General features: G+C 45.4%; 1 protein-coding gene across 6 annotated transcripts in view; it reads right to left on the minus strand.

Annotated features, from left to right (window-relative positions):
* The window catches only part of KDM2B (lysine demethylase 2B), a 115,464-nt gene that overhangs the window by 55,675 nt on the left and 33,387 nt on the right, over positions 1–26,402 (minus strand). For 3 of the 6 annotated variants that reach the window (XM_065646776.1, XM_065646777.1, XM_065646775.1), the window contains 4 exons: positions 25,849–25,955; positions 13,575–13,668; positions 12,552–12,705; positions 2,667–2,782 (listed from right to left, as the gene is read on the minus strand). In XM_065646776.1, the coding sequence (XP_065502848.1) occupies positions 2,667–2,782; positions 12,552–12,705; positions 13,575–13,668; positions 25,849–25,955 (471 nt within the window). Of the gene's footprint in view, positions 1–2,666; positions 2,783–12,551; positions 12,706–13,574; positions 13,669–16,947; positions 17,023–17,598; positions 17,648–24,416; positions 25,379–25,848; positions 25,956–26,402 lie in introns of those variants that run through there. The other 3 variants (XM_065646778.1, XM_065646779.1, XM_065646780.1) reach the window with 3 other exon arrangements.

Consider the following 26,402-nt stretch of genomic DNA (forward strand, 5'->3'; position numbering starts at 1 on the left):
AATATCAGCAATCAAAGATGATTAAGCATTATATAGCAGGTTTAAACACAGTGAAACCGCCATAAAATTGCTCTGTGCAAAATGAAGAGGGGAAACACACCTGTATTACACTTTGAGTGTGGCAAATTACTTCGTCAATCACATCACGTAATTTACTTCTGTGCTATACACAATGGAAAGATCAATACTGATGAGAAACTCATTTGCAGTATGTTCACACTGGCAAATCTGTGTGAACTACAGACTGTACCGAGCCTGCTCTAGTAGCCAGTGTGTGGATAGAATTATTTGAACAAAGAAATTACAAAATTTGATTGGCAAAGCAAATAAAGAAGTACACACTAGAATCCTAATGTGAAAACATTTACCTCTTCGAGATTCCTGTATGACATTCTTACGTTTGAGGGTGTGTTATAATATTACTTCTAAATAACAGTATTGATTTTCCTGCCTTTTATCAAACTTCTGTATGCCTTAGTTGCACAGCTTGTTTTTTGTTCCTGTCTGGAAATTCTTGTTATTCTTCAACTGTTCGCAGAGCTTTGTTATCATACGGCTGCCTGGGAGCACAAGTCTGAACGCAGGTACGGGCTGTGCACAGCACGTCACCAGCACACAGCAACACAGGAGCGCCAAAATTGTCTCTCTGAAGTCATGGAAATTCTGGGCTCTTGGCTTTCATTAGTCTTTTTAAAAGCACTTAAGTATTTGGAGGGGGAGGGAATGATAAAAAAGCTATGCAGACTGTGAAGAAAATCTAAACCAAAACTGAGAAAAGGTCTGATTTTGGAGTTCCAAATGTTCCAGTATCCCTTTCCAAAACACTCTGACTAGGCATTTTCAAAGAGGCAGGTAACCAACCCAAAACCTTCCCATGGAATCAAGGTGCTAGTCACTTTTCAAAGGCATTTCAGTGGAACTTGTTGGCAGCTTCCTAAAAGTTACCAAAATACTGGACTGTTACGGGGAAATCTGCCTGCTGGTCTAAAAGCTCCAGAGATCCAGGTTGGATCCAGCTTCCCAGGGAGAAGGGCCTGACGTGAAGCTCAACTGAACAGCTGCAGCCCGAGGTGGGTGATCCTGGGTTGCTCAAGTCCTATGGGAACAAACTGTCAGCTTTTATAAAACTTCAGGACAAAGAGTGTTTCCTTCTCAACTTCCCCGTAGACATCAATGGAAATAACTTGTTTCTGGCATCAAACCCTCCTCCTGCTCTTCCCTTCTCTGTTCTCCATGCGAATTGCCTGTGCCAGCATCTGTCCCGGCAGCAACACCCCTGTGGCGTAGAGATCTGGCAGATATTGCTGGCTCTTATTTATAGTCGCTCGGAAAACCTTCCTGTGCCCAGCACCTCTGTCTTGCAGCAGCGAGCCCCTTCCTGCTTCTGCCTTCATAACTTGGTCTGTCCAAGTCCCTTTACGCTTCTTAAGACACTTGACATTCTTGCCTTGGGACACCTGCTCAAAGCCAGACTGGTCTCCACCTCCACTGCTGCTCTCTGCTACATTCCCTCCGTTTCAATTCCCCTGAATTTCAGCTTTTCTCTTCATTGCTCTTCCACTAAGAATTCATTTTTCTGCTTAATATTCCTTCTCTTCATTAAAATCACTCCAGGTAACCATCTGCTCTTGCCACTGCTTTGCAATGTGAAGATTACCAGGCCTTGTATCCCCTGAGAAGGAAGGGAGGCTGGGGGAGGACGCCCGTTCTCTCACCAAGTCACAGATGTAGTTTAAAACAAATACATTTTTGCTTCAGGCCTGTGCACTCTCTGCAAAGAAAGCAGTTCAGGGTAAAAGCCCACGTGGAGCCAGAAATGTAAACTGTACTGATGGCCAAGACATCACATTTTAAGACTTTTGAGTGAAGAAGAGTTGTAGCTTCCTCCCATTCTGCAGCCCAAATCTCCAATAGCTGCACAGCTGGTACCCGCGCCAGTGGTTTGCCAGCACTGACTCAGTGCAATGCCTCCGAAACTGCTACAAAAAGTCCCCAGCTGAATTTGCACATACCACTGGTCCATTTTTGCATCAGAATGGATAAAATTTTCACTCCCAACAAAGCGGCTGCCCAGTAATCTCCTCCAAGATGTGATACGCTTTCCATCAGGTAGATGCTACACCACAATGTTCAGATTGATGTCTCACCCCAGACTCTCTTTGCCCCAAGAAATTCTTGCACAGTATTGAGTCACTGTAGAAGAAAATCCCGCAAAGTATAGAAGACGTCGTTTCACATGCAACTTCTGTGCAGGTTTGTCAGTTCAGCTGTGGACAGTAGAACCATCCTAATCCCATGAGGTCTCCAGGCTGGGGTAACCATTCCAGGGGTGCACAGAGGGCTGATAAGCAGGGGGTTACCAGAAGTGCTGGTACAAAGGTCTGGAAAGCACAATATGTTTTTGTGCAAAAGGGAAGTTTTAACCAGCAGACAAAAGACACAGAAGGGACACATCCGTGGGAAGTAGGGAAAAACAGATGAGTAAAACCCACTAAAAATAGTCAACATTTGAAAGAGTCATTACTTCACATTTACCTCTTGTTTCAACGACTCTGACATGGAGATCCCATCAGTTCTTGTTTGTCAGAAGGGAATATGAGAGAGAGACTATGACAGATCATAGTCACAAAGAACGTTCAGTTAAAAAGAGAATCAAGTGTCCTTACCCTTGTTCTGTCCTCAATTTCATAGATGCGAAGCTGCATGGGAACATTAAAGCTATGCAGGATATTTCCACCAAACACCAGAGAATCTACTGGAGTATAAACCGCATGTATCCACCCTAGAGAGGGAAAGCAAAGAACTGAGAATGCCTCATGCTACGTAGTGTTACAAAGCAATTTATAATCAAATTTTAACAACCCCATGAACCCCATTCCGCAGGGGATGAGAGGCTCAGCAGAGACAGGATAACTGGTATGCTCGTAGCCACACTTTTCAGACCAGTCATAGCAGAAGGGCATCTTATGATGCACAGTCTTACAACCCTCTATAAATTCGGTTCTTCTATTTATTCACAGAACAGTTACAGTGTTTACTGAGAACACACAAGCTTGTGACTCAACCACATCCATGACTAAGAAGTAAATTCAGTCTGTTCAATACACTTGGCCCTCAGATGTATGTACTGACATCTCCAGCAGGGCTGCAGGTCCTGTCAGGGGGGTGGGCTGGGGGGCTGGCCTGACTCACGTCAAACTCCTTCCACACCAGCACCGGTGCACACGTCTTCACATGGCAACAATTTCACATTATCACCCGCCCTCCTTCAGAGGTGAAAGTTTCACATCCTATTATCGACTTCCTGAAGCAACTGAAAAAATCTTTTTCACTGCAAAGCCCAAGTTAAGGGATTTCACATTCCTAATACAGGAGCTGATGAGACTGTTCTGACCCACTCCTTGCAAGGGACTGAATTCATTTCACAGGCTCCAAAGCAAGGAAAGAATTTTCTATCACAACAAAAATCCAGGCATAGCAATTCAGGCAGCCACACACCATCTCTTCTGCTTCTGCATTGTTTGCTCGATACACCAGCAGCTGAAGGACTGGCTGTGCAAGGCTGCAGCCTCTGATCTCTGCAGCGAAAAAGGAATTGATCCTGCTAATGATCTGGGACCCATAGAGACCTGACACTTTTCTTTTTCTTTTTTAATGAAAAGCATTACAATTTATAAACCGGCAGAGTGCAAAGCAACATAGGGGGCGGTCAATTTTTTCCTAACTGTGCAGTACTTTCCATTAAAGCTGTGGCAGGTTTCCTTCACTTGACCATCAGTGAGGGAGCAGGAAAACGCCATTCGGCCTGAAGGGTTCTCCAGCTCTCAGCCACGAACATTCTCTCCACAACAACCTTTAGATCGTGAAGGCCTGCAAAGCCGTACCTGAGAAGTCCTTGAGCCGCAGCAGATGGCAGAACTGGGGATTTTATTTAAGGGCATATTGGTAGGAGAGAGGTAGGAAGGAAAAAAAAAAAAAACAAAAACAAAATCAAAAACCCCACAGCACTAGAATTTTCTCCCTGGAAATACAAGCTCATCACTCCGGATGTATTTTTCAGAATTTCAGAATCACTGGGGTTGGAAGGGACCTCTGGAGGTGCCCAGGCCCACCCGCAGCCAGCTGCCCACAACCATGTCCAGATGGCTTCTCCGTATCTCCTTGGACAGTGACTTCACAACCTCTCTGGGCAACCTGTTCCAGTGCTCAGTCAAGTTACTGGTCTGATTCCACATGCAAAATGTGAGACACATAAAAAAGCATGTGGCTGACAGCTCCAGTATTATTGCATCTTTCCTGCTCCAGTTAGTATAATTTCAATTACAGCATTACTCACAATGATCCAGTCTATTTATCACTTCCAAATCAAGAACAAGCAACTAGAGAGGATTTTTTTTTTCATGGAATGGTAGTGTAAGAACTACATACATCAACACTATAAACACTCTTCATAGTTGAAGTGGTTCACCACCTCACATGAAATACAGTCTGTACTAAGAGCAAACTACTGGAAAAATAAACGATCCTCCTGATCCTGATCTTTGGGAAGGAAAAAAAGAACCAAAGTCAAGGAAGTTGGGGCTACTGCTTCCGCTAGGTAACTAACGACTGATGTGGCTGGGGGAAAGAACGGAAACCACAAGCTGAAGCAGATCTATTGCTGGGTCCCCAGAGCAACTTACTGCACAGGTACTGAGTCAATTTGTGTCACAGTTCGGCTCAATTGTCAGTTTTAGAGATGAACAAACTGAAGCTGGAAAAAATGGAACGACTCGTCCACAGCCACACAAGTGAGTGGTGGCAGGAGACAGGTGAGTTATTGGCAGAACAGGATGAGTCCCCAGTGCTGCCTCCCACCACAGTTCTCTCAGCACAGTCAATGTACAAACACGCTGGAGCCGGCAGATGCAACAAGTTATTGCCATGGAATCATCAACATAATCCTAAATACAATTTGTTATCAAATATTTACAACTTAAGTAAAAAGAGAAACTGAGCTGAAACCTGAGAGGTAGAAAGGAGATATCCTTTATTTTCTAAAAACAAAACAAAAAAAAAAAGAAATCCCATCAATGCAGTTGTTCCTTGAGTGTCTGCTTTTACTACAACCACACAATGGCCTCCTCTGACAAATTACATTTCCTCAGTGAAAATTTCACACTGGAGTGCAGTTGGTCTCCTTGTTTCTTGTGCTTTAGGTTTCACTCCCACCACACCTTCCCTGACCTCTTGACTCTGCCCCCACCAGACACCGGGGTCTTCGTGTTAATAATCGCTAGACTTCCTCAGCAGTAGTCCCAATATTTTGAGGAAAAATGTGAAAGAATCTATCACGGGCTTGAGCCAATGCTCCAGCAAATGGTGTTCCGGGCATGACAAACCCTCAATAGAAAGATTAATGAACACGAATATAGTTTCAATCCTGTATTGTTGAAGAGCTGGTAGAGGTGCAAACTGAAAGTCTTCCATAAAGTACCTGAGACAGCCCCCGGTTCTGCAGGTAATGTATTTAATTCTCTACTCACATTTATAATCCAGGTCTAAACTTATCTTACAAACAATTAGTACCCTCAGCTCCTACCTTCTGAACTAACTAAACACTAGGTCCTTCAAGATGCATATATTTCTAAAAAGAAGACTGAAAATACTGCTTTTTATGACACAGTTCTCAATAACAAACCCCAGTAATAATGAAACACTAAAATCCATCAGGGTAGTGAAAATAAAAATAAACCAGAGACCAAACAACAAACAGAAAGTCATTAAATGTAAAGTCCTTGGACATAAAGGTCCTACCGCTACCCAGCGCAGGGGGTGGGATGATTTCCAGGCACAGCTCAGATGGGGAAGGACAATGCTCATGAGCACCATCCCCTCCCTGCTGACCAGCGCTGAGCTGAGCACGCAGCTAAACCTGGGAATTCCCAGATCTCCAGCAGATCAGGTGCAGGATCCAGCTCTGGGCCCCTCTGCCAGCTCCAGGACACAGCCCTGTCAGAGGCGTCACCTGCTCATGAGCGAGATTTTGGCCACTCAGCTGCAGAGCGTTTTTCAGTCACGCTGCATCCCAAAATAGTTTTGACTTGCCTGAGGAACGTACATGCAATACTGAATCTGCAGCGACACACGCACCGAGAGGTGTATTCCGGAGATGTAGGACACTATGGGCAAGATTAGACAAAAAAGATGGAGAACTGACAAGGTAGAAAACCACAGGAAGACTGGCACAGACGTTACAAAGGAAAAAAATAAAAAGCTCCTGTTCTAGTATCAACAAAGCTGTGTATGGAGGAAAACTGAAGAGGCCAGTGCCAGAAAAGTAGAAGTAGGAGGAAACAGAGATAAGTAGAAAACAGCAGTTTCCACGAGGGTAATATTTTGTGGAAATGAGCTCTGAGAACAGATAAGCTTGGATGGCGCATTCAATTCATTCCCACAGCTTAGATACAAGCACGACTCAGAAATAAACTGAGGAGGACGAATGTTCATTGTGACCATTTGCAAACAAGAACACCCATCTTCTAAGCTTCTCAATTACAAAGGTTTTTGATGAGGAAGACAGCTCCAGACTAGCAGCATGCTGCACATGTGTGTAAACAAAAAAAAAGGACAGCCAAGGAGATTGCTTGAGCGCCATCCACACTGATACAACCCACCATCTCACCTTCAGCTACGCCGTTTCTTTTCACCAGACGGATTGACAGGTCTGGTGACACGTACAATGACACGACTCTATGCTGGACAGCCTGTCACATCCACTCAGGTACATCTGCATCTTCCAGCTCAGTAACTCCTGTTCACACACACCCTGGTACTACTGCACAACCCTCCACGTTCCATGGGTTAGTGCAAGACAGGAGGTAACATCTCTCCTCTTGGTAATACTCTCCAAAAGGGTCACATTCTCAAAAAAACAAAGGGAAAGCAACACAGAATAAAATGCCACAGATTTAATTTTATCCTTAATGCTAAAAAGAGCACTGGAGTAATATCAGAACAAATGGATTAAGGACTGAAAGAGTCAGAAGGCAATGGAATTAGATACTGTTCATTTTTGCCTGAAGGACACAAACAAAAGCACCTGCAAAACATTATCTAAGGCTACAATTAGATCTTACAGATGAAAGACACGCACCGTGTGGCTTCGAGGATTAGTCACGAATTAGAGGACTCTTCCTCGTGGGTGAGCAGCTTCAAACCGGTGCTGAGCGCGGCACCGAGGGAGCAGCAGCTGGTCCGTCCCTCGCCGGCAGCTCCGGCCCCAGCACAAACCTCAGCCCCTGCACCGGCTCAGCTGGACGGGGACGGGGGGTCTGGGGGCACAGACACCGCACAGTCACCTTCACAACCCCCACTTCACTCGACAAGAAGACTGTCCATTTATGGTTGTTTTCTGAACTCGATCTTTTTTATTTTAGTTCTTGGTGACTAATGAGTGTTTTTACCCACCCAAAAGTAACCTAGTTTATGAAGCGAAGCCAACATTGAGCCGGAATTCTATTCAGGAGGCTCAGAAATACCCGCAGCTGATTTACAGTTATCCTAAGATACACTTGAATATTTAGATGTTATCATCTCTAGTAAATCAAGCAGGTAAAATTAACAGTAACAGAATATTTTCTCAACAGTTAAAACAAAGATATGATCTCATTATCTTTTGAATTTTATAAAACAAGCATTATTAAACGCTGCAAACTTATTAGAAGGTTTCAGAGGCCTGCAAATTCCTACTGTATCTTCAAGGATGCAATCATCCATCTGAGAATAATAAAAAAGAATATTAACTTATAAAGCTATGGGGCAAACAGACTACAAGCTCCAAGCCAAAACCATGGTGCATCTGTTTCCACCAGTAATTAAATAGATATTTTGCTTTGTGACATAGAAAACACATTTTTTCCTTCAATTCTACAGCAAGTTGGGGTGAAAAAGATTAAATACCCGTATCTCAAAAATGAAAAGTGACTAAGGAGATCACCTTACAGTGGGCACTGCCAGCAAATGAGGCATTATTTCTCTCATCTCAAAAGAAGAATGATTGTGTCATAATAGCGCCTGCAGCCAAATGGATCAAGGAAACATCATGTTTACCTTTTAAAAGTAAAAAAAGAAAAAAGAAAAAAGAAAAAAAAAGAAAGAATTTTGCCTTGGTAGTACAAGTAATACAGCAATTCTAAATCTTGCATCATTTGATAAGAATTAGGCAGAACACTGCAGAGCAACAGCACTAAAAATCCAACATCATGCTGTCACCTTCTACCTGAAACCAGACACATGAGGCAAAAATCCTCCTCTCTGATCCTCTCCACTGATCTTTGTCACTTGGTCCCCAAAGGTTCCAGGCAAGGAGCTTCCATTAATGTCAGCGGCAGCTTCCAAAATGGGAAAAGGGAACAGCAACCAAAAATAGCCAGGCAGCTATGCAGCCCTAGCACAATTCCCTGCAAAAAAATGTACTGGTCAGACTTCAGTAGCCTGTCATTCTCCTTGATATAAAGGCTATTTGCTGCCTTCTGGCCCCATTACATAATAATTCATCAAATCTTGATTGGCATAGCAGGGATGATCTAAGACCCCCCACTCACAATAGGCAGGATCCTACTGATAACCACTGATACAGTACCTGAAGCACTTGGAATCCTTGCAAATAGCTGCCTCGAGTCTAGCACAGAACATCCCTTTCTGTCTACTGTCCTTCCCAAAAACATTCATCTAAAAAACTCATTATTTCTGCATTTGGCTGGACAGCAGAACTTCGGAGCACTCTCATGTTACCATAATAATCACCACAGACCAGTGAGAATATTTTGTTAGACTGTGGCTCATTCTTCATCTCTCAAGAAATTCAGAGTTGTAATAGCACGTTTCGATGTTAAAGGGCCCAAAGTGCATTATAAAGAACATAAGAAAACCAGAGCAAAACAAACAGCTTACTCCTCAGTGGAACACTGCCAACTCCAAGGTGAAACCCAACTGTTATGAAATAGCGCACAACACTAGTGAGAAGTTGAAGGGGAGCCAAAAAGGAACACCGTGTCCATTTGCCATCTCCCAAAACTAGAATGTTTGCAAACTTTCTTAGACCCGTCACACTGCAAACTCTGGAATCAAGCTGTATCCACAGTAAGCGTGGTGATTGCCTTGGAGGTCAGCAAAACCAATCTTCATAAAAAGAAGAAAATCCGAGTTTATCCATATTCTGGCAGACTACATTATCAGTAACAATCCAGAACTGGCTTGAGTTCGCCTTTTCAAGACACGTAATGATCATACTCTTACTTTACAATATCAACAGAGACAAATACTGCAAGACAAATTTTCCACAAGAGACTACCAGCTGGCCTGCTTTTGTATGTCCCAATTTTGCACGTGCAAATGCTTTCAAATTTCAAGTGCAAATGTCTACACCAAACATATATAAACATGCACGAAATAAAAAGGTCAAAGCAAACAGGCTTAACTATTTCAAACTACTGCAAGATCTTGTTTGCAGAGGACAAGAGGGAAGGAGGAGGACAATATCCATGTCAGAGCTCTACCACTTAAAATCAAAATGACATATTCAGCAAGACTAGAAGACTCCAAAGAGCAAGTAGATAGACAGGATGAATATTTCATCTTGTCTATGCTTAGATTTGAGTTTGGGTTTAGGCACCAACAGCGAAGTTTAGGAGTACACTCCATAACACCAGCACAATGGACTCCCAACACTTCACACATCCTCCCTGCAACTCATCACTGGACACACACACTGTACCGAAGAAAGCACAAATAATACTGGGCAAGCTCTAGATTTGCATGTGACTGATAGAATTTCTTTGTTTCCCTACTGAGACAATAACTGAGCTCTGAGATTATGCTCTTCTTCTTCCAGATCATCACAGCTTATACCTGAAAAGAGAAGCGAACTCTATAAAGAATTTCCCTTCTGTTTGGCAGGTCGGTCGGATCAACAGCATCCACTGTCCACTACGCCAAAGTAAGATACGTTAATTTGACCACACTTCATCCGTGTTCAACACCTAACCATATGAAGGATTTAACATTGCTCATGGTAACATACGCAGTGCAAACACTCTAGGACCAGAGCATTCTTTACTTATGTCTTCCTGAGTAACCACAAGTTCTGTCCCATCCTGGGAAAAAAAACCAGTCAGATTTCTACAGAAAAAAAAAAAAGATTTGCTGACACTGTTAGTGACCGTAGCTTCCTCCCCTCTTGAACCTTCAGCCGTTTTACATCTTGAATCTACGTCTGGCCATAAACCTCAGCGTGGCACAATGTGGTATATTTCTCAATCACCAATTATGCCGACATCAGTTTAGACAATAACATTAAAAGGCCAGGTTCCTAGTTCATTTCATCACTTTACCACAGAGTTTACCAGAGTTGATCGCCCTAGACTCATCAGTGAAAACCAGCAAAGTGGGAGGTGAGAACTTGTAATGGTGAGAAGTCCTGTGGGGCCACCAGGAGTACAGCTCAGCTCCTACACAGTGTCCCGTCAAATCCCAGCTTAACTTCCCCCGCCCTGTGCTTAGGAGGGACTCCGAAAATGCTGCAAGATGCACTTTGTCCCATAACAATTCACGATCCTGACAATACTTGGCTCCATTTCTCCTTGACACCACAGCTGTGGTTGTGTCTCTCAGTGCTTTGCAGAGTTCAAAGCACAGGTAGAAATTAACTGGTTTAAACTGGCAGTGATGGAGGGGAAAATACCCTGCGGCCCTGGTGAGCACTATGATTACGTCTTCTGTAAGAATAATTCCCATTCTTGTCCAAGTGGTTTGTAGTTTCAGGGATTTACTGCATCCACTGCTGATCCTAGATCCTCAGAGAAACCATCCATCTCCCCCAAGCCTATGATCTCCCTCTCTCACACATCCTGTTACGGTCTCCTCTACCTACTTCATCCTTACGCCGCTTTGGTACAACAGAATTTCTAGGACCACCTCCAAAAATGACTTGAAAACAGAAGCAGAGCAGAATATTTAGTGGAAAAAGGTCCTTTGCTAAAGTGTTCTCCATTCACAGCCCAGCTGAGCACTAGTGGTATCGCTCTGCACTTTCTCTGACCGCACCTGTAATTAAAAGGTAATTTCCTCGTGGATGAGATGAGGCTGGTCAAGACTTTATCAGGCTCAACTGCAAGTATGGGACACGCTGGTTTTACAGGCACCTGTTATCAGAACCTAAACAGTATGAACACTTGCAAAGTACATAAAAAACTCATTCAAACATTAACTAATGGGATAGGCGCATAAACCAGTGCAAAGAGGTCATAGGAACTGACCTGTTTTACACAGCTATGCTCAATTCAGTGACCTGGAACAGCCTTTAATTAGGCATTTCCATGCTCTTAAAACAAACATAGAAATAATGCCCTTTCACATAAATAAGAGGTTTGCAAATAAGTTTTCCAAACAAAATACAGCAGAACGAAACCCCTCGAATCCATGAGGTGCTTATGGAGAAATTACTCATATATGCCTTTCAAATATGGCATGGCCCCTAAAATGTCTGAGGTATTGGCATTTCTACACTTTGGGCTTTCGTAAGAAAACAGAAATGACAGTCAAAAACCGCATTTGGAATTACTCCACTTCAGCCACCACGTTACAGTTGTGTGCTGTACAAGCTCCCACAACTCCCTGTATCTCAACTGCTGAGCGTGACTAAACTAACACAGAAAGTCTCCTCCGTAGGAGGCTCCTCACAGAGGAATGAAGATAAATATGAAGATGCAGTAACGGGATCTAAGCAAACAGCACGGGCACACTCAAACACCCAGTTCAAACAGTAACTGCACATTCTGACCTGTTTCAAGGGAAGATCTAATTCCTTCAACAGATTAACTCCTCCACCTTCAAAGTCATTGTGCCTGTCACCTCCCAGGCTGATTCTTACCAAATACTTACAAATGTGCAAATCTGTGGCCTTAGTTGATACCAACAGTTGGCAACAACATCGCTCCTGTCTTCACATGACCTGCGTTCTCTCTATCTCCAGGATTAAAAAATAATCATCCTATCTCCACAGAGTAATTCCAGAGTTGAAGAACTACCAGCCTGTCTTTCTGTCATGTAGAAAGGCTACCTATATTTATTTCCCTGGTAAGATCCACTAGGCAGAGGCAACACATTATGTATTATAAACAAATTTATGGTCCCATAATAGTCAAAGAGAGAAAAGCCCGATATAATCTTAAGGGAGTTGTGTTATAGATTGCAGCATCCTTAATCCAATATAGGCAGGAGCAGAAAGGGCTGAAGCCACCAGCCTTCAATGCAGCAACTATTTGGTCCCAGAGACCCAAGTCCTGTCTCCCTTTCCCCAGTGCAGCACCAGCCATCACTGCACACACTTCCTCACACAACGTTTTTCACCAGTTTATAGAAAATTAAGTGCATTCAGTCCCAAGCCCTTCTTTCACCACAGCAAATAAAGGGGTCAGTACCAGGTTTAAATGCAAAGGACTGTTTCACAGAGAACTGTTAGTCAAGCACAATCCCAGTGATTCCAAACCCAGTTAGTTAACAAGCAATACCTGAAGGAATGAAGAACGTATAGCCTTGTTTCAGCTCAATTCTTTGGCATCGCTCCACCCTGTCTCCCAGAAAGATATCACTTTGCTTTCCCGAGAGAACCCATTCTTCATAAAGTTCTAGATTCTGCAGAGTAGGCGGAATCAGCCAGAAGATCTAAAAATAAAGCCAAGATTTAACTATTACCAACAGTCAACAAAAAATAAATAGCTGAGAAATTCCAGCAAGGTGGTCATGTGTCGGACAAATGAACGTGTAACACCAAGCCTGCTTTTGGCAGAAAACACATCCTCCAGGTGTGGGACACAGAGGCACACGTCAGACAGCAGCAGCAATTAGTCCGTGTGCTGGAAGTGGCAGATAATCGTCAGCTGTTACCTCTCTTCCATGAAACATCTCGTTCAGAAGATGCCCGCACAGTTTACTCCCAGTTCAAAACAGTGCGTTTGTACAGTACAACTTCATCGGAGTGTACAGAGGAGCAGGATCTGTACCACAGACTTGTTCAATCTGCTGCACTGATTTCAGTTCCCACTGTCAACACTAGAATTGCGAAAAGCAACCTCAAACAGCAGAGCTGTGAATGTAGCCGTACATGCTGTATTTTTTAACGCTTCTGTATCCTGTAGTATTTCAGTTCAGGCATAGTGTGCATGTGGAACATGGAATCTCGAAAAGGAAACAGAAGCTTTAGCTACAGGAGACTTGTGAGGGCATCCTGACCCAACAAGGGTACACACAGACACATACTGCAGGATGATACTTCTAATCCATGCAGCAATAACAAGCCTAAAAGCACCACCAACAGCAAATAACACATCTGATATTTCAAAGAAAATACTGTTTGTTTCATAAAGATTAACAGTGTCCTACTTCAGCAAACTCCCTGTACATCAACAAATCCAGCTGAAATAGACTGATAACTGACTAGACCCTCCCACTCCAAAAAAAAGAGAAATAAAAGAAAACCACCCCTCCCCTCTGTAAGAGGCACAGAGAAATAAAAACAAACAATGTTCACCTACCTTCCCCCCACGGAAAACGTGATACCACACTGACGTGCCACCAAAATCAATATGAAAATCAGTGAAGCATCCTTTCACACTCATCAAACAGTACCTGTGAGCAGAGGGAAGGACAAAAATTAATCAGTCTGAAACGGTATTTTTCACATCTAAATTTGCAGAGGTCAACTGCATGTGCGGCACTGCCTCCACCAATTAAGTTTCTGCATTTATATTACTGAGATTTGTTTCATGAAGTAACTATAACGAGGTTTTTGCTGAAAAGTGCAGAATTCCACATTTGTGTTTGCTATCCATACAACTGGAGCCAAAGCTTTCTGAGCTAATGAATGGAAAAACATTAAAAGTTCTGTTGTTCAGAAATATTTCTTCTGCCCCTGCCAGCCCCCAGGGCGATCTGTTCAATGCTCCCCTTCACCGCTTGAGAGAGACAATCTTCATCAAAACTGGGACACAAACTGCTTCAAAGAGCAAAGTTCTGAAAAATGTAATTTGCTTATAAACCCTCCTGAATGTTCTTTACCTACTTGCCATCTTTGCAAGGACTGGGGGACAGAAACCTCATTTGGCAAATTAACTCCTTTCTGTCTACATTTCTAGGCATTTCTGCATCAAAATACATCAAGGAACCAGCTGGTAGCATCTCTAAGCAGCAAATCCACTATTTTTTATGCCGTCTTGATTCCAGTTTTCACAGCAGTTGAAAGTCGGCGGCGCTGGAAGGAGATACAAGAGCTTTCATGTCGCTGGATGAATCTCCAGCCTCCAGCCACCATCTGTAACTAATGGCCGAATTACAGCCGCCCTCCTCACTGTAGCACCTTTGCAAACGCAGGAAACACACACCACTTAACCCACTAACCTCTTTTCCTTGTTCCGGTCTCCGTTTCATGGCTTTTCCCGCCCCCCCCCTTTTTTTTTTTTTTCTTTTTTAAAGGAGGATTATGCAAACAGCACCAGAACAGGATTTGTTTAAAAAAAAAAGAAAAGAAGAAAAAGAAAAAAAGAAAAAAGGTTTCATTTAACTGTGTCTTTTTCTCGTCACATTCAGGTAGGGAGAATCTCGGCAGTATGCAGACGGCGTGCAAAAGTCCCTCTAGATGATAGGCTGGAAAGGACCTGACCATGTGTGTGCGGAAGGCTGGCAAATCAGAGCCACTATAGGTATATAAGAGCCCGCTGCCTAGCAACCACATCCCGACCCGAGCTGACAGAACCAGACGCAATGCTGTCATGAACACAGTCAATTTGCGGGCTTCAAAAAAGGTCCTGGGCCTTCATCTCACAATTAAAACCTCTCCTTGTGCAACTCCACGGCTCTCCTCTTGCCCACTCTGGAATTTTTTTAATTTTTTTTTTTTTTTCAGCCTTCAGAAGCAGGAAGGGAGCTTTTTTCTGCCCCTGGGGTATTTCAGATGCTTCAAAAAAAAAAAAAAAAAATCACAGCTCGCCAAGAAGCTGTCTAGACTCTCGATATGCTCCATTTCAAAATACAAGTCCTTCCCTCCCAAATAATTTTTTTTTTAATTTCTCCTTTTATGTTTTCTCCACCAAGATGTTGTTGATTACAAGTCAGATAGAATTTCAAAACAACAACAAAAAAGAAGCCCCAAAAGGAAGTTGCCTTTCTTCCAGCCAAACTGCAAAAAGTCACAGATTGAATAATTGCTCATAAAACAACAACAAAAAAAGGAAATTCTCAGTTTGTGGGCAGTATTAGAGGTTCATATTGTTTTAAAGTAAAAAATCAAATCCTGACGGAATCGATTAATTTAATTTTCCAAAAGGTCGGATGTAAAATACATCACACTAACAAAAATTTTCTACAACAGTGCTACCTACCAACAATTACCTGTTCATATGAAGATATTCTGAAAGAGTATAAATGGCCTAAGCATTAGCCAGCTTATTTATTCCTCAGTAGCCAATAATCTAAACTTGAAGCTCTCAATCTGTATTCAGAGAGGAAATAACGGAACTGAATTCTGTGTCAAATCAAAGTGCTTAAAATTTAGTTTCGTGAGAAAACACCAAGGCAGAGATAACTGTAAACACATAACTCTTTTTTTCATTTTCTTTCTCCATTTTCTCTTCTGTTTCCTTGAAACTCCTCTAAACGCAACAATTTCCATTCCAATAAAGGTGGTTTTAGTGAAAGAGCCACATATGGTGATTAATAAAAACCTACAAAGCGTTTGGGGAAAAAAAACCAAAAACAAACCAGTTTTTCTTTCCATCCACAAACGAGCCATTCCATATTTAATTTCTGCTGTTAATCCTACAAGGCTGCTTTTGTCCAACCCAAAGAGCCACGGGAAAGGCTGAGGAGCCTGAAAAGCGATGTTCCGCCATATAGCGAGCTCGGCTGCCGCCAGCGCCGGGCACAATGCCTTTGCATTGACCTCTGCAGCTCCTCTGCGATGCACAGCGCTCACACGGGCCCAGCGCAGCTCATCACACACCGCCCGGCTCCAGCCTCGGCGAGCGGCTTCTCCTCGCTAACAGCTGCTCATCTGGGGAAACACTCAACTTTTCAGGTTTTTCCATCACAACAACAACAAAAAAAGTCATAACGCAGCATCCACGTTGAAAGAAATCTAGAAAGTACATCCCAGTGCGTGCCCTGGTCACAGGTCTCTCTGCCTCCAGCACTCTGGGCCAGGGCAGGTAAAGCGGGTTATGGGAACACAGCCCCAAATTGGGCACAGGGAGACAAGCTGACCAGGGGTACACCTGAAAAAACAGGCAACGCAAAAGATGCCCCAACTTTATTTTTTTTTCCACAACTGCTACCACATCCAAACCTTGCATATTCCACTTTACCTCCCTGCAGAGCCTCAGTCAGGGTTTTAAAACATGCAGCTGCTTGTAATCTGGTGTGGGGGAGCTTCCCTTCCCCACTGAAGAGTTTGGTTTATGCGCTCCACGAGCCTGAAATTGTTCAAGTTAATGTATTGTTATTTTGGAGGAAGGATTTGTGGTATGGGGGAAAGGGGAACATTCCCCCCCAAAACATGGAGAAATTTGTTAAGTGAAATGATGCGAAGGAACATGGAGTAACCTGCAAACTCACAGGGAAGAACAAACACAGACATCTCCAAAGAAGAGAGGGAGATGACACAAACGAAGCCAAACCACTAAGCAAACACCTAGAGCTGGGAACGCAGAAACACGGCGGAGCCAGCGCGCATCCCACGCTCCCCGGCAAACCCACAATGCGCTCGCCACGCAGAGCCACAAACCCGCAAGCAAACGGAGGAACAAAAGACAGCGACGGCCACGCCGGGACGCGGACGCGCAGGGTCGGGCAGCGGCACCACGGCCACGCACGGAGCCCGGGGAGACGCGCGAGCACCCGCAGAGGCGGCGTTACCCTGGGCTCGGCTCCTCGTCCCCCGCAATAGGCACCGCGCACCATCCGGCTCTATTCCCTCTGGCATTGCGAGGGCTCCCCTGCCACTGAGCTCAGCCCATAAACCACTCCCAAGCCCCAGCAGAGGCTTCTGTTTTTTGTTCGGGCCAATGAGGAAAGTATAGCTCACTCTTCCTTCCTCCCAGGAGCAGCGCCGGCTGGTTGAAATCCCTAAGCCTGAAACCGAATACCACAAACCCATGAACCAACTGCAAGTGCCCGAGCGGGGAGAGGGCGCAGGCCCCGCTGCGGGCGGCCGCTCGCTCTCTGCGCTCCCCCGGGCAGGAGCGCTGCTCCCCGGCCTGGCGCTGCGGGGCCCCCCGGCCGCAGCCCGGCACCCCGGGCCTCGCCTCACAGCGCCGGGGAGCGGGAGCCGGAGGGGAGACAGCGGGAAACAATAGCTACCTTGGGGCGGCCCGACCCGCACCGAGCAATGCTCCCACACTGGGGCCCTGTGAATGAAGAGCCACGAATTCCCCCGCAAGACAAAAGAAACCGTTGTCACCCGGGAGACACCGGGCCAGGCCCGGCCGCCCCACGCCCGCGGCGGGGTCCCCGCAGGGAGGGCCCGGCCCCCGGGCTTCTCCTCAGGGAGGGCCCCGCAGCACCCACCTCCAGCCGCCGGCTCTGCCCATGGACGGGCCCTGCGGAGCCCAGGGCGCGATGGGCGCCCGTGGCCCCCCGGGTCCAGCCCCCGCCAGCAGCTTTGCCACAGGCCCCCAGCACCGAGCCCCGTTCCCGCCTCAGGAGCGGGGCAGCCCGGCCGCGGTAACCGGGGCTTCCAGGCTGAAGTAAAAACAAACCACCACCTACCAAGACCGAATAGTAACGGATCATTAAACACGGTGCGTGCACCAGGCACTTCAAAAGCACATGAAAGAGCCGGTTACTGCCCCGGGGAGGTTACGATCTGAGCCAGTCAGACAAAAACAACACCTGAGATAAGGGAAAGCCCATTTTCTTCTCTGCACCTCAGGCTGCATCAGAGATTTTACGAAGCGACCGCAAATTACACTCAGAGATCACACTGAAATTACACTCACAGATCACGCTGGCACCAAAGCGGCAACACTTTGGCCCCAGCCTTGCCCGGGTCCCATCCGAGGTGAAACACCCAGCCCCGGTGGGCGCAGATCCATTCACACCTGAGCACGACGCTGCCACGTGTGGGAACTTCACAAGGAAAGTGTCATTTGCTTTCCAGCCACCAGATTTTGGCATGAACAGCCCACGCAGAGGATCAGCAGAACTGCACCCGTTACCATCTCAAACCACATACAAACCTTGTGTCTGCGGTGCACGTTCAGCTAGCGCCGGGAAGGTTACCTTTGGACTTCAAGAATGAAAAGTCTTCTCGTTTGGCTTTTTTTTTTTTTTAATTGGAAGCGTTAATTTCTGAGAAAGCACTCTCTGCCACGAGGAAATGAACCAAGCTGCCAACTCACAGCAAGCCAGGCCCACCTGCCCTGAACGGCATTTTGGTATCGGTGAGAAGACGACTCGTTTCTCCATCCTTGCGACATGGCACCACAAACAATTTTAAGCTTATTTCAGTCACACGTGTGATGCTGCAAGTCATCCAAGCTCTACACAAAGGACGATTTGAGACTAATGCACTGAGTTGAAGACATTAAATTTCATGCACTTTGCTAGCTTGGAAAGTTTTAATGAGAACTTGCGCTTATTGGTCTAATTTTCTTGTACGTATTTATAGAGCGGTTTTGTATCACAAGCAATTCACAAATGACATACAAAGCGCATACGAGTATCCCACATGCATAAAACAGCACCAGGTTGTGTTGCGGGACCTGCGAGCTCCCTCCATTCAAAGGGCAATCTCGTCTCCAGAGGCACACCCTCAGCTTCTAATTAGACCACAGCTCAGCAGAGCATTTTAGCATCTGTTTAAATCCATCCCTACTTAGTAAAGGAATGAATAGATAGGAATGGATGGCTGAATAACAGCCTGGAAAGGGAAAACAGGGCTGAGTACACGGGAACACAGCAGCATCCTTTTGTGAACAGGTAGATGTTTCACACAAGATACCCCCTCCTTAATTGAACAATAGCAGCAATATAAAGACCTGTTATAACAGTACTTAGATATTTTAAGCAATAGGAAGAATTTTGGAAGTGAAAAGGGTTTTGCAGTGACTGAGGCTTTTCATTTGTTCCATAACACAAACTTTATCAAGTTCTTAGAAATACCTGTTACTATTTCTATGATCCTACAGTAGCTATTTCACTGCCACTGTTTTGCAAATAGTTTTGCAAGGCTATGAACACAAAACCTAATAAACAGAGAGGACAATAATTTCAGCAGGGCTATCTGTTTTGATAAATGAGAAATCAAATTAGTACTTTTTTTTGGTTGATTTAGACTCAGATGTATATAGATTGCTTCAGTGCATGTTGAATTTAAACAGAACTAAATCTGAGCTTGTTATGAGCGACCTGAAAACAGCTATGGTGCCCCATGGCAAAAGGAAGCAGTTCCGAGCCCAGTTCAGTTTCCTTTTATCACAATTTCCTACCCTCAGGATTTGCAGTACCACAGACATCTGAGGCGATACAAGAAGTTCTGCCCCTAAAAGCCGATGTTTAACAGCCCTCCTGTTTCCTCCTGCCCTGGCTCCCGCTCCATGATCTCACCGCTATGTTTTTTTCACGCTTCTGCACTGCCCTTCAGTTGGCACAAGCATTTATTCAGCCATGTGGTGGTTTGGCCTGAAAAGTAACCAATTTTTCTTTATTTCTGAGTTGATTTTCAGCCAGACCAGTTGCCAGTCCAGTTTACTCTGCAGCTGCACAACGGCGTGCTCAAGCAATGAGGATGGGACAATGTGGGCACGGGACTGTTTTTTCAGGGGTAATGCCAACTTATATCAGTTCGGAGTTTGTCACAGCACAATCTCAGCTAGCCATACTGCTTAAGAGGTAGTACTTGGAACATTTTACATATTTTGTACATAAACCATTTCCCCACCTCTAAGCCCTCTAAGGCTCCTATTAGGTAAGCAGTCATTTACTTACAGAGCAAAATAACCTCATTACCCAGAATTTTTCTAAAAAGTTAGTGGTGCAAGTCCAAGTGAAAGCCAGGGCGGTCTCCAGTGCACAAAGTGCTCCTGGTAACCAAAGCAGCGCAGCAGATGGAGCGTTCTCTAACTCCACTCCCAGCACGGAACTTGACGTGCAGGAGCCAAGACAGACATTTGTGTCTGGTAATGCCATCTGTGTCTGCAAAACCACAACGCTTTCGCTGGAGTGCTTTTTGTTTGTAGGGAACACGTTAATGGTGGGTATCGCATACTGCAAACTTGTAGTATTATGAGAATGCTAAGCACAAGAATGAAATAAAACAATCTGATTTCTGAGCAACAACAGTAATTAATAAAGCATATTCACACTGACGATTCACATAAAAGAATGGGCAGCATGAGACAAGTGACAGCACTGACATTTAGCTCCACAACTGAACACGATCTCTTTAATAAGGCCTCATACCCTCTGGGTGCTCACAGCAATAGCTGGGACCAGTGTCTACCAGGAAAGGGTCAGTCTCCATTTCCAGAGACGGAGAAAGGTAATCTCTTGGGTAGCTCATATTTAAACCAGACAAGTTCATGGAAGAGAAATCTCTCCAGAGTCCCTAAGCACACAGAAACCACTTCCACCTCAGGATAATCCCTGCCTGAACAGCAGACAGTGGAAGTTCAGAAGATAAGTTTAAGGGGCAGCATCGTTTTATACTCAAACTGTTCTTACACTCCTCCCAAAGCACCTATGGCAGCTGCCAGGTTACTGAGCACCACAGATCTTTGTCCTGCTCCAGTACAGCTTCTCTTGTGCTCCCTGACTAACGATGTTTGTTATCGCTTTTATCTCTCTTGCTTCTTCAGACTAATGAGGGTTTTGTGCCAACAGTGCTGCAAATCAGCTTTCTCTAGTCTTTCTTCTAGATGATGCTCACTAGCAACATTCTCACCCTCATCGCTCCAGCCACATCACCCTCGCCTTTAACTCTCACACAGGGTAGCTCCTTTTCCCCACATCAAACTCTGTTGTCACATTTCAAGCGCTTACAGTCTTTCACTGTTTAGCTTCCCTCTACCTATCACATCTACTAGTTTAATCTAGCTGTCAACCTCCACCTTCACTTTGCCAGTGACAGCAACCTCAGTGGCTCTGTGTCTGCTGCTCCGTCAGGCATCTCCTCCCTTTCTACAAGGCCATCCCCCACACATGGGAAAAGCTCCATGTCAAAATCTGTTGAATTGCTACTTCTCTAAAATCCCTCTTTGAAACCTACCATCTGGCATTTCATGATGCAAGTAGTGAACTGCAAGAATATACTCTGCTTTTTCTGCTAAATTCTGTTAGTCATGTTGCTACCTTATCCTTTAAGCCACCCCTGCCTTGCGCTTTGTTTACTTGCTACATTTTTTTCAGCATCTGGAGTGTGCCTGCTCTACGCAAGGGACCACTTTCTTTATTTCTTACCTTGTACAATCTATGAATATTGAAGCCCTAAATCATGATCCAGTTTCTTAGCTCTAGCATATTATAAATGATGTTATTTAGTAGATTAACTGCTTGGGAAGCAAGTTGCCTGGGTTCTGTTTTCTGCCCTGCCACTGGCTTATTGTGTGACCTCAGGCAAGTCACTGAGGACATTTCATTTCCAAACGCATATGTGAAATGTGGCACTCCCATCCGTATCTAGCAGTTCAGAACCTTGAAAGGATCTGAACCCAAGCTACCGAAGGACTTTGACTACACTGTGTGAACTGTATGACACATCTCTATCCTGTGAAGTGGTCTCTTTGGGTAGCACTTTTGGAGAATTTACTATGTAAGGTCAGTCTGCCATTTTCAAAACTGAAAAATAAAAATGCACTTTTCAAAGGGATTTGATTAAAGATTCTATTCAGCAAACTGTACATTATTTTTCAGTTAAACGTATTGTGGCAGTTGCACATTCCTCTGAGATCTGGAGCCTTCAATGAGGCAGTTGATGGCTCTTTTAGCACCTTTTGTGTCCCACTGTGCCTATCCCCATGTTCACACCTAGGGTGGTGCCAAGGTGCTGATAGTCACATCCTCCCCCACCCCGGGGCAGGGTGACTTCACCTCCACCAGCTGGTGGAACAGGAGGGGTGGGACCCTCGGTCAATTAACAGGGTCCTTAATGGGACCCTAAGTCAACTGACAGGGTCGTTAGCAGAGGAGGTGCCCAGAGTAGCTGCAAAGCTTCTGGACCATGTTGTAATGCCCACAGCCACATCTGACCAGACTATAAAATGGGGTTCCCGCCAAAGACACCCTTTGGAGTGGTCTTCTCAGAGCAGCGGGTCTGTGAACTGGAGCCCTCTCCTTAGACTGGAACACTGTCTAAGGAGACTTCCCGGGATTGAGAGCACCTCACCTCCTCGTTTGGGTGAGTGGTAATTTACTGGATAGATCCTTGAATGAGTCCTTGCCTAACCCAGGTGAGTGATTATTTCTTGTGGGTACCCTGGATTCAGAGGGCTCTGGTTTGTTTCTTGTGAGTGTATGCATGCATGCTGTGGATCCTCATTATTCTTATTTTGCTGTACCCCAATAATCTCCTCAACTCATATCCGAACCTGTATTTTACGTTGTCGGAGTGCTAACTAATTGTACAAACCCTGTTTCTGGTCAGTTTATTGGCCGCACTTCTCTGGCCAGAATAAAGTCTGTTTTGGAACTTGTTGTCTGCCTAAAACTGACTTTGGGGTGCCTCCGTGACATTTAAATTGGTGTAGTCACTCCGGTCTTCAAAAAGGGCAAGAAGGAGGACCCGGGCAACTATAGACCGGTCAGCCTCGCCTCCATCCCTGGGAAAGTGATGGAACACCTTATCCTTGGTGTCATCTTAAGGCATATCAAGGATAAGAGGCTCATCAGGGGCAGTCAACATGGCTTCACCAAGGGGAAGTCGTGCTTGACCAACCTCATAGCCTTTTATGAAGACGTAACAAGGTGGATTGACGATGGCAGAGCGGTGGATGTGGTCTACCTTGACTTCAGCAAAGCATTTGACACCGTCTCCCACAGCATCCTCACGGCTAAACTGAAGAAGTGTGGACTGGATGATCGGGTAGTGAAGTGGACTGCAAACTGGCTGAAGGAGAGAAGCCAGAGAGTCGTGGTCAATGGGGCAGAGTCTGGTTGGAGGCCTGTATCTAGTGGAGTCCCTCAAGGGTCGGTACTGGGACCTGTATTATTCAATATATTCATCAACGACTTGGATGAGGGAATTGAGTGTACTATCAGCAAGTTTGCTGATGACACCAAGCTGGGAGGAGTGGCTGACACGCCAGAAGGCTGTGCTGCCATCCAGTGAGATCTGGACAGGCTGGAGAGTTGGGCGGGGAAAAATGTAATGAAATATAACAAGGGAAAATGTAGAATCTTACATCTGGGCAGGAACAACCCCAGGTTCCAGTATAGGTTGGGGAATGACCTGTTAGAGAGCAGTGTACGGGAAAGGGACCTGGGGGTCCTGGTGGACAGCAGGATGACCATGAGCCAGCACTGTGCCCTTGTGGCCAAGAAGGCAAATGGCATCCTGGGGTGGATTAGAAGGGGGGTGGTCAGTAGGTCAGAGAGGTTCTCCTTCCCCTCTACTCTGCCCTGGTGAGACCTCATCTGGAATATTGTGTCCAGTTCTGGGCCCCTCAGTTCAAGAAGGACAGGGAACTGCTGGAGAGAGTCCAGCGCAGGGCCACAAAGATGATTAAGGGAGTGGAGCATCTCCCTTATGAGGAAAGGCTGAGGGAGCTGGGTCTCTTTAGCTTGGAGAAGAGGAGACTGAGGGGTGACCTCATTAATGTTTATAAATATATAAAGGATGGGTGTCACGAGGATGGAGCCAGGCTCTTCTCGGTGACAACCAATGATAGGACAAGGGGTAATGGGTTCAAGCTGGAACACAAGAGGTTCCACTTAAATTTGAGAAGAAACTTCTTCTCAGTGAAGGTGACGGAACACTGGAACAGGCTGCCCAGGGAGGTTGTGGAATCTTCTTCTCTGGAGACATTCAAAACCCGCCTGGACGCCTTCCTGTGTTACCTCACCTAGGTGTTCCTGCTCTGGCAGGGGGATTGGATCTTTTGAGGTCACTTCCAATCCCTAACATTCTGCGATTCTGTGATTCTGTAGTCGGCAGGATATCAGAAATGGAGGAACATGGGAGGACAGCAGCAATGAAGCACTGTTTCTACAATGAGACCGTGGGCTTCTTCTACAACAACAGCCGCAAAGAGCTGACCACGTACTGGAGGGCGAAGGATGTGCTGGTGGTGGCCCTGGGCCTGACGGTGAGCGTCATCGTGCTCCTCACCAACCTGCTGGTCATCACCACCATCATCATCAACCGGCGCTTCCACTACCCCATCTACTACCTGCTGGGGAACCTGGCAGCCGCTGATCTCTTCACCAGCATCGCGTACATGTTCCTCATGTTCCACACAGGGCCTCAGACCGCGGAGCTCTCCCTCAAGACCTGGTTCATCCGGCAGAGCCTGCTGGACACCAGCCTGACGGCCTCCGTGGTGAACCTGCTGGCCATCGCCGTCGAGAGGCACCAGACTGTTTTCACCATGCAGTTACACAGCAAAATGTCCAACCAGCGTGTGATGATCCTCATCTTCTGCATCTGGGTCATGGCTCTGCTCCTGGGGCTCATCCCCTCCTATGGCTGGCACTGCCTTTGCGCCCTGGACAAGTGCTCCAGCATGGCCCCGCTCTACAGCAGGAGCTACCTGACCTTCTGGGCCATCTCCAACCTCTTCATCTTCCTCATCATGGTGGTCGTGTATACGCACATCTTCATCTACGTCAAGAGGAAGATGATGCGCATGTCCAAGCACACCAGCTTCCACCCCCGCTACAAGGAGACCATGATTGGCCTTGTCAAGACGGTCACTATCATCCTAAGTGCTTTTGTCATCTGCTGGACCCCAGGACAAGTCGTGCTCCTCCTGGATGGCCTGGGCTGCAAGAGCTGCAACGTTCTAGCAGTGGAAAAATACGTCCTGTTGCTGGCAGAGATCAACTCGCTGATAAATGCCATCGTCTACTCTTACAGGGACAACGAGATGCGCAGCACCTTCCAGAGGATCCTCTGCTTCGTGTGTTACAGGAATTCCAAATACACCCCCACAGTGGTAAAGTTGAACACCATGGACCGCAGGACACTTTCTCAGAATGGGCACTTCACTGTGGATTCCTCCATTTAGCTCTCGATCGAGCAGAAGAACAGAGAAAAGCGACCTGCTTCTGAAGCAGAGACTCCTTTGATATGCTGAAGCAGAAATATTTCTAGAGATACTTGTCATTGGGAAAGGAAAAGATCCTTTTAGGATGGTACATTATTTAGGACGAACACAGTGAGTAGTACTCTTATTAAAGGCCACTGTTTCTAATGCTGAGTTGATTTAATTTAGCAGCATCTAGAAGTATGTGGCGTGTGACAGGAATCTCATGTTGTCTCTCAACGAGCAAAGTATTTTCTTGGTACTTCAGTGACAAGTATTTAAAATAAAATGTTGAGAACTTTTAAAATTAAGACTTAGAACAGAATATTTATCTCTTAAAGATTCTAACCATAGGCTTTAAGAACAGGAAGTATTCATAAAGTTCTCATATACAAAATTGTTCTCCTTAAGAGTTGGTACAGTCCATCAGTAGGTATTACACAGCTCAAGCAGGTCACTCCGCTTCCTGCTCACTGAAACATAAATAAACCATTATTTCCTCTCCTGCCAGCTTTGGGGTTCAAAAAGAATCAAGGAGGCCAAGAACTGAGCTTTTTAAAGACTTAAACATACTTACTTTTTCACTTTGGGGTATTTCATCTCTGAAATAGCATTGGTAGCATCCGTCTGCCTCTCCTTCAAATGCTGTGGCCACATATTGTCCACCCAGTCGACTAAGTCCACCTGAAAGCCCCACCAAAATCCACAGTTAATCACTGAACACATGGCAGGATATCCTCCTGTTGGCAAAACCTCTGACAATGACAGCTGCAAGTCCTCACAAACAGCAAGAACCTTGCTGGTCATCAAAAAAAGTCCTACGGACCCAACTCATTCAGGTGCAGCACTTCATCACCACAACTCAGCCCCTCACAGCCCAGAGCGAGTAGAGTTTTGCAGCCAATTTGACTGGGTGCAAATTCTCACCTTGGGGCACCTATGAGCACCTGCTCCTGCAGCATCACCTGCTGCCTGTACCAAATGCATTTTTGTAGTCAATAGTCTAGAAATTGCATTTATGAGCACTAAAATACAAACATAAAAGAGATTATATTATTCCAATACCTTACATTTCAAGGAACATTAACACTACTGTTCTGGCCAAATCCTGATTTGAGTAATTACATTATC

Source organism: Caloenas nicobarica, chromosome 16 (genome assembly GCF_036013445.1).
Source record: "Caloenas nicobarica isolate bCalNic1 chromosome 16, bCalNic1.hap1, whole genome shotgun sequence".
Classification (NCBI taxonomy): Eukaryota; Metazoa; Chordata; class Aves; order Columbiformes; family Columbidae; genus Caloenas; species Caloenas nicobarica.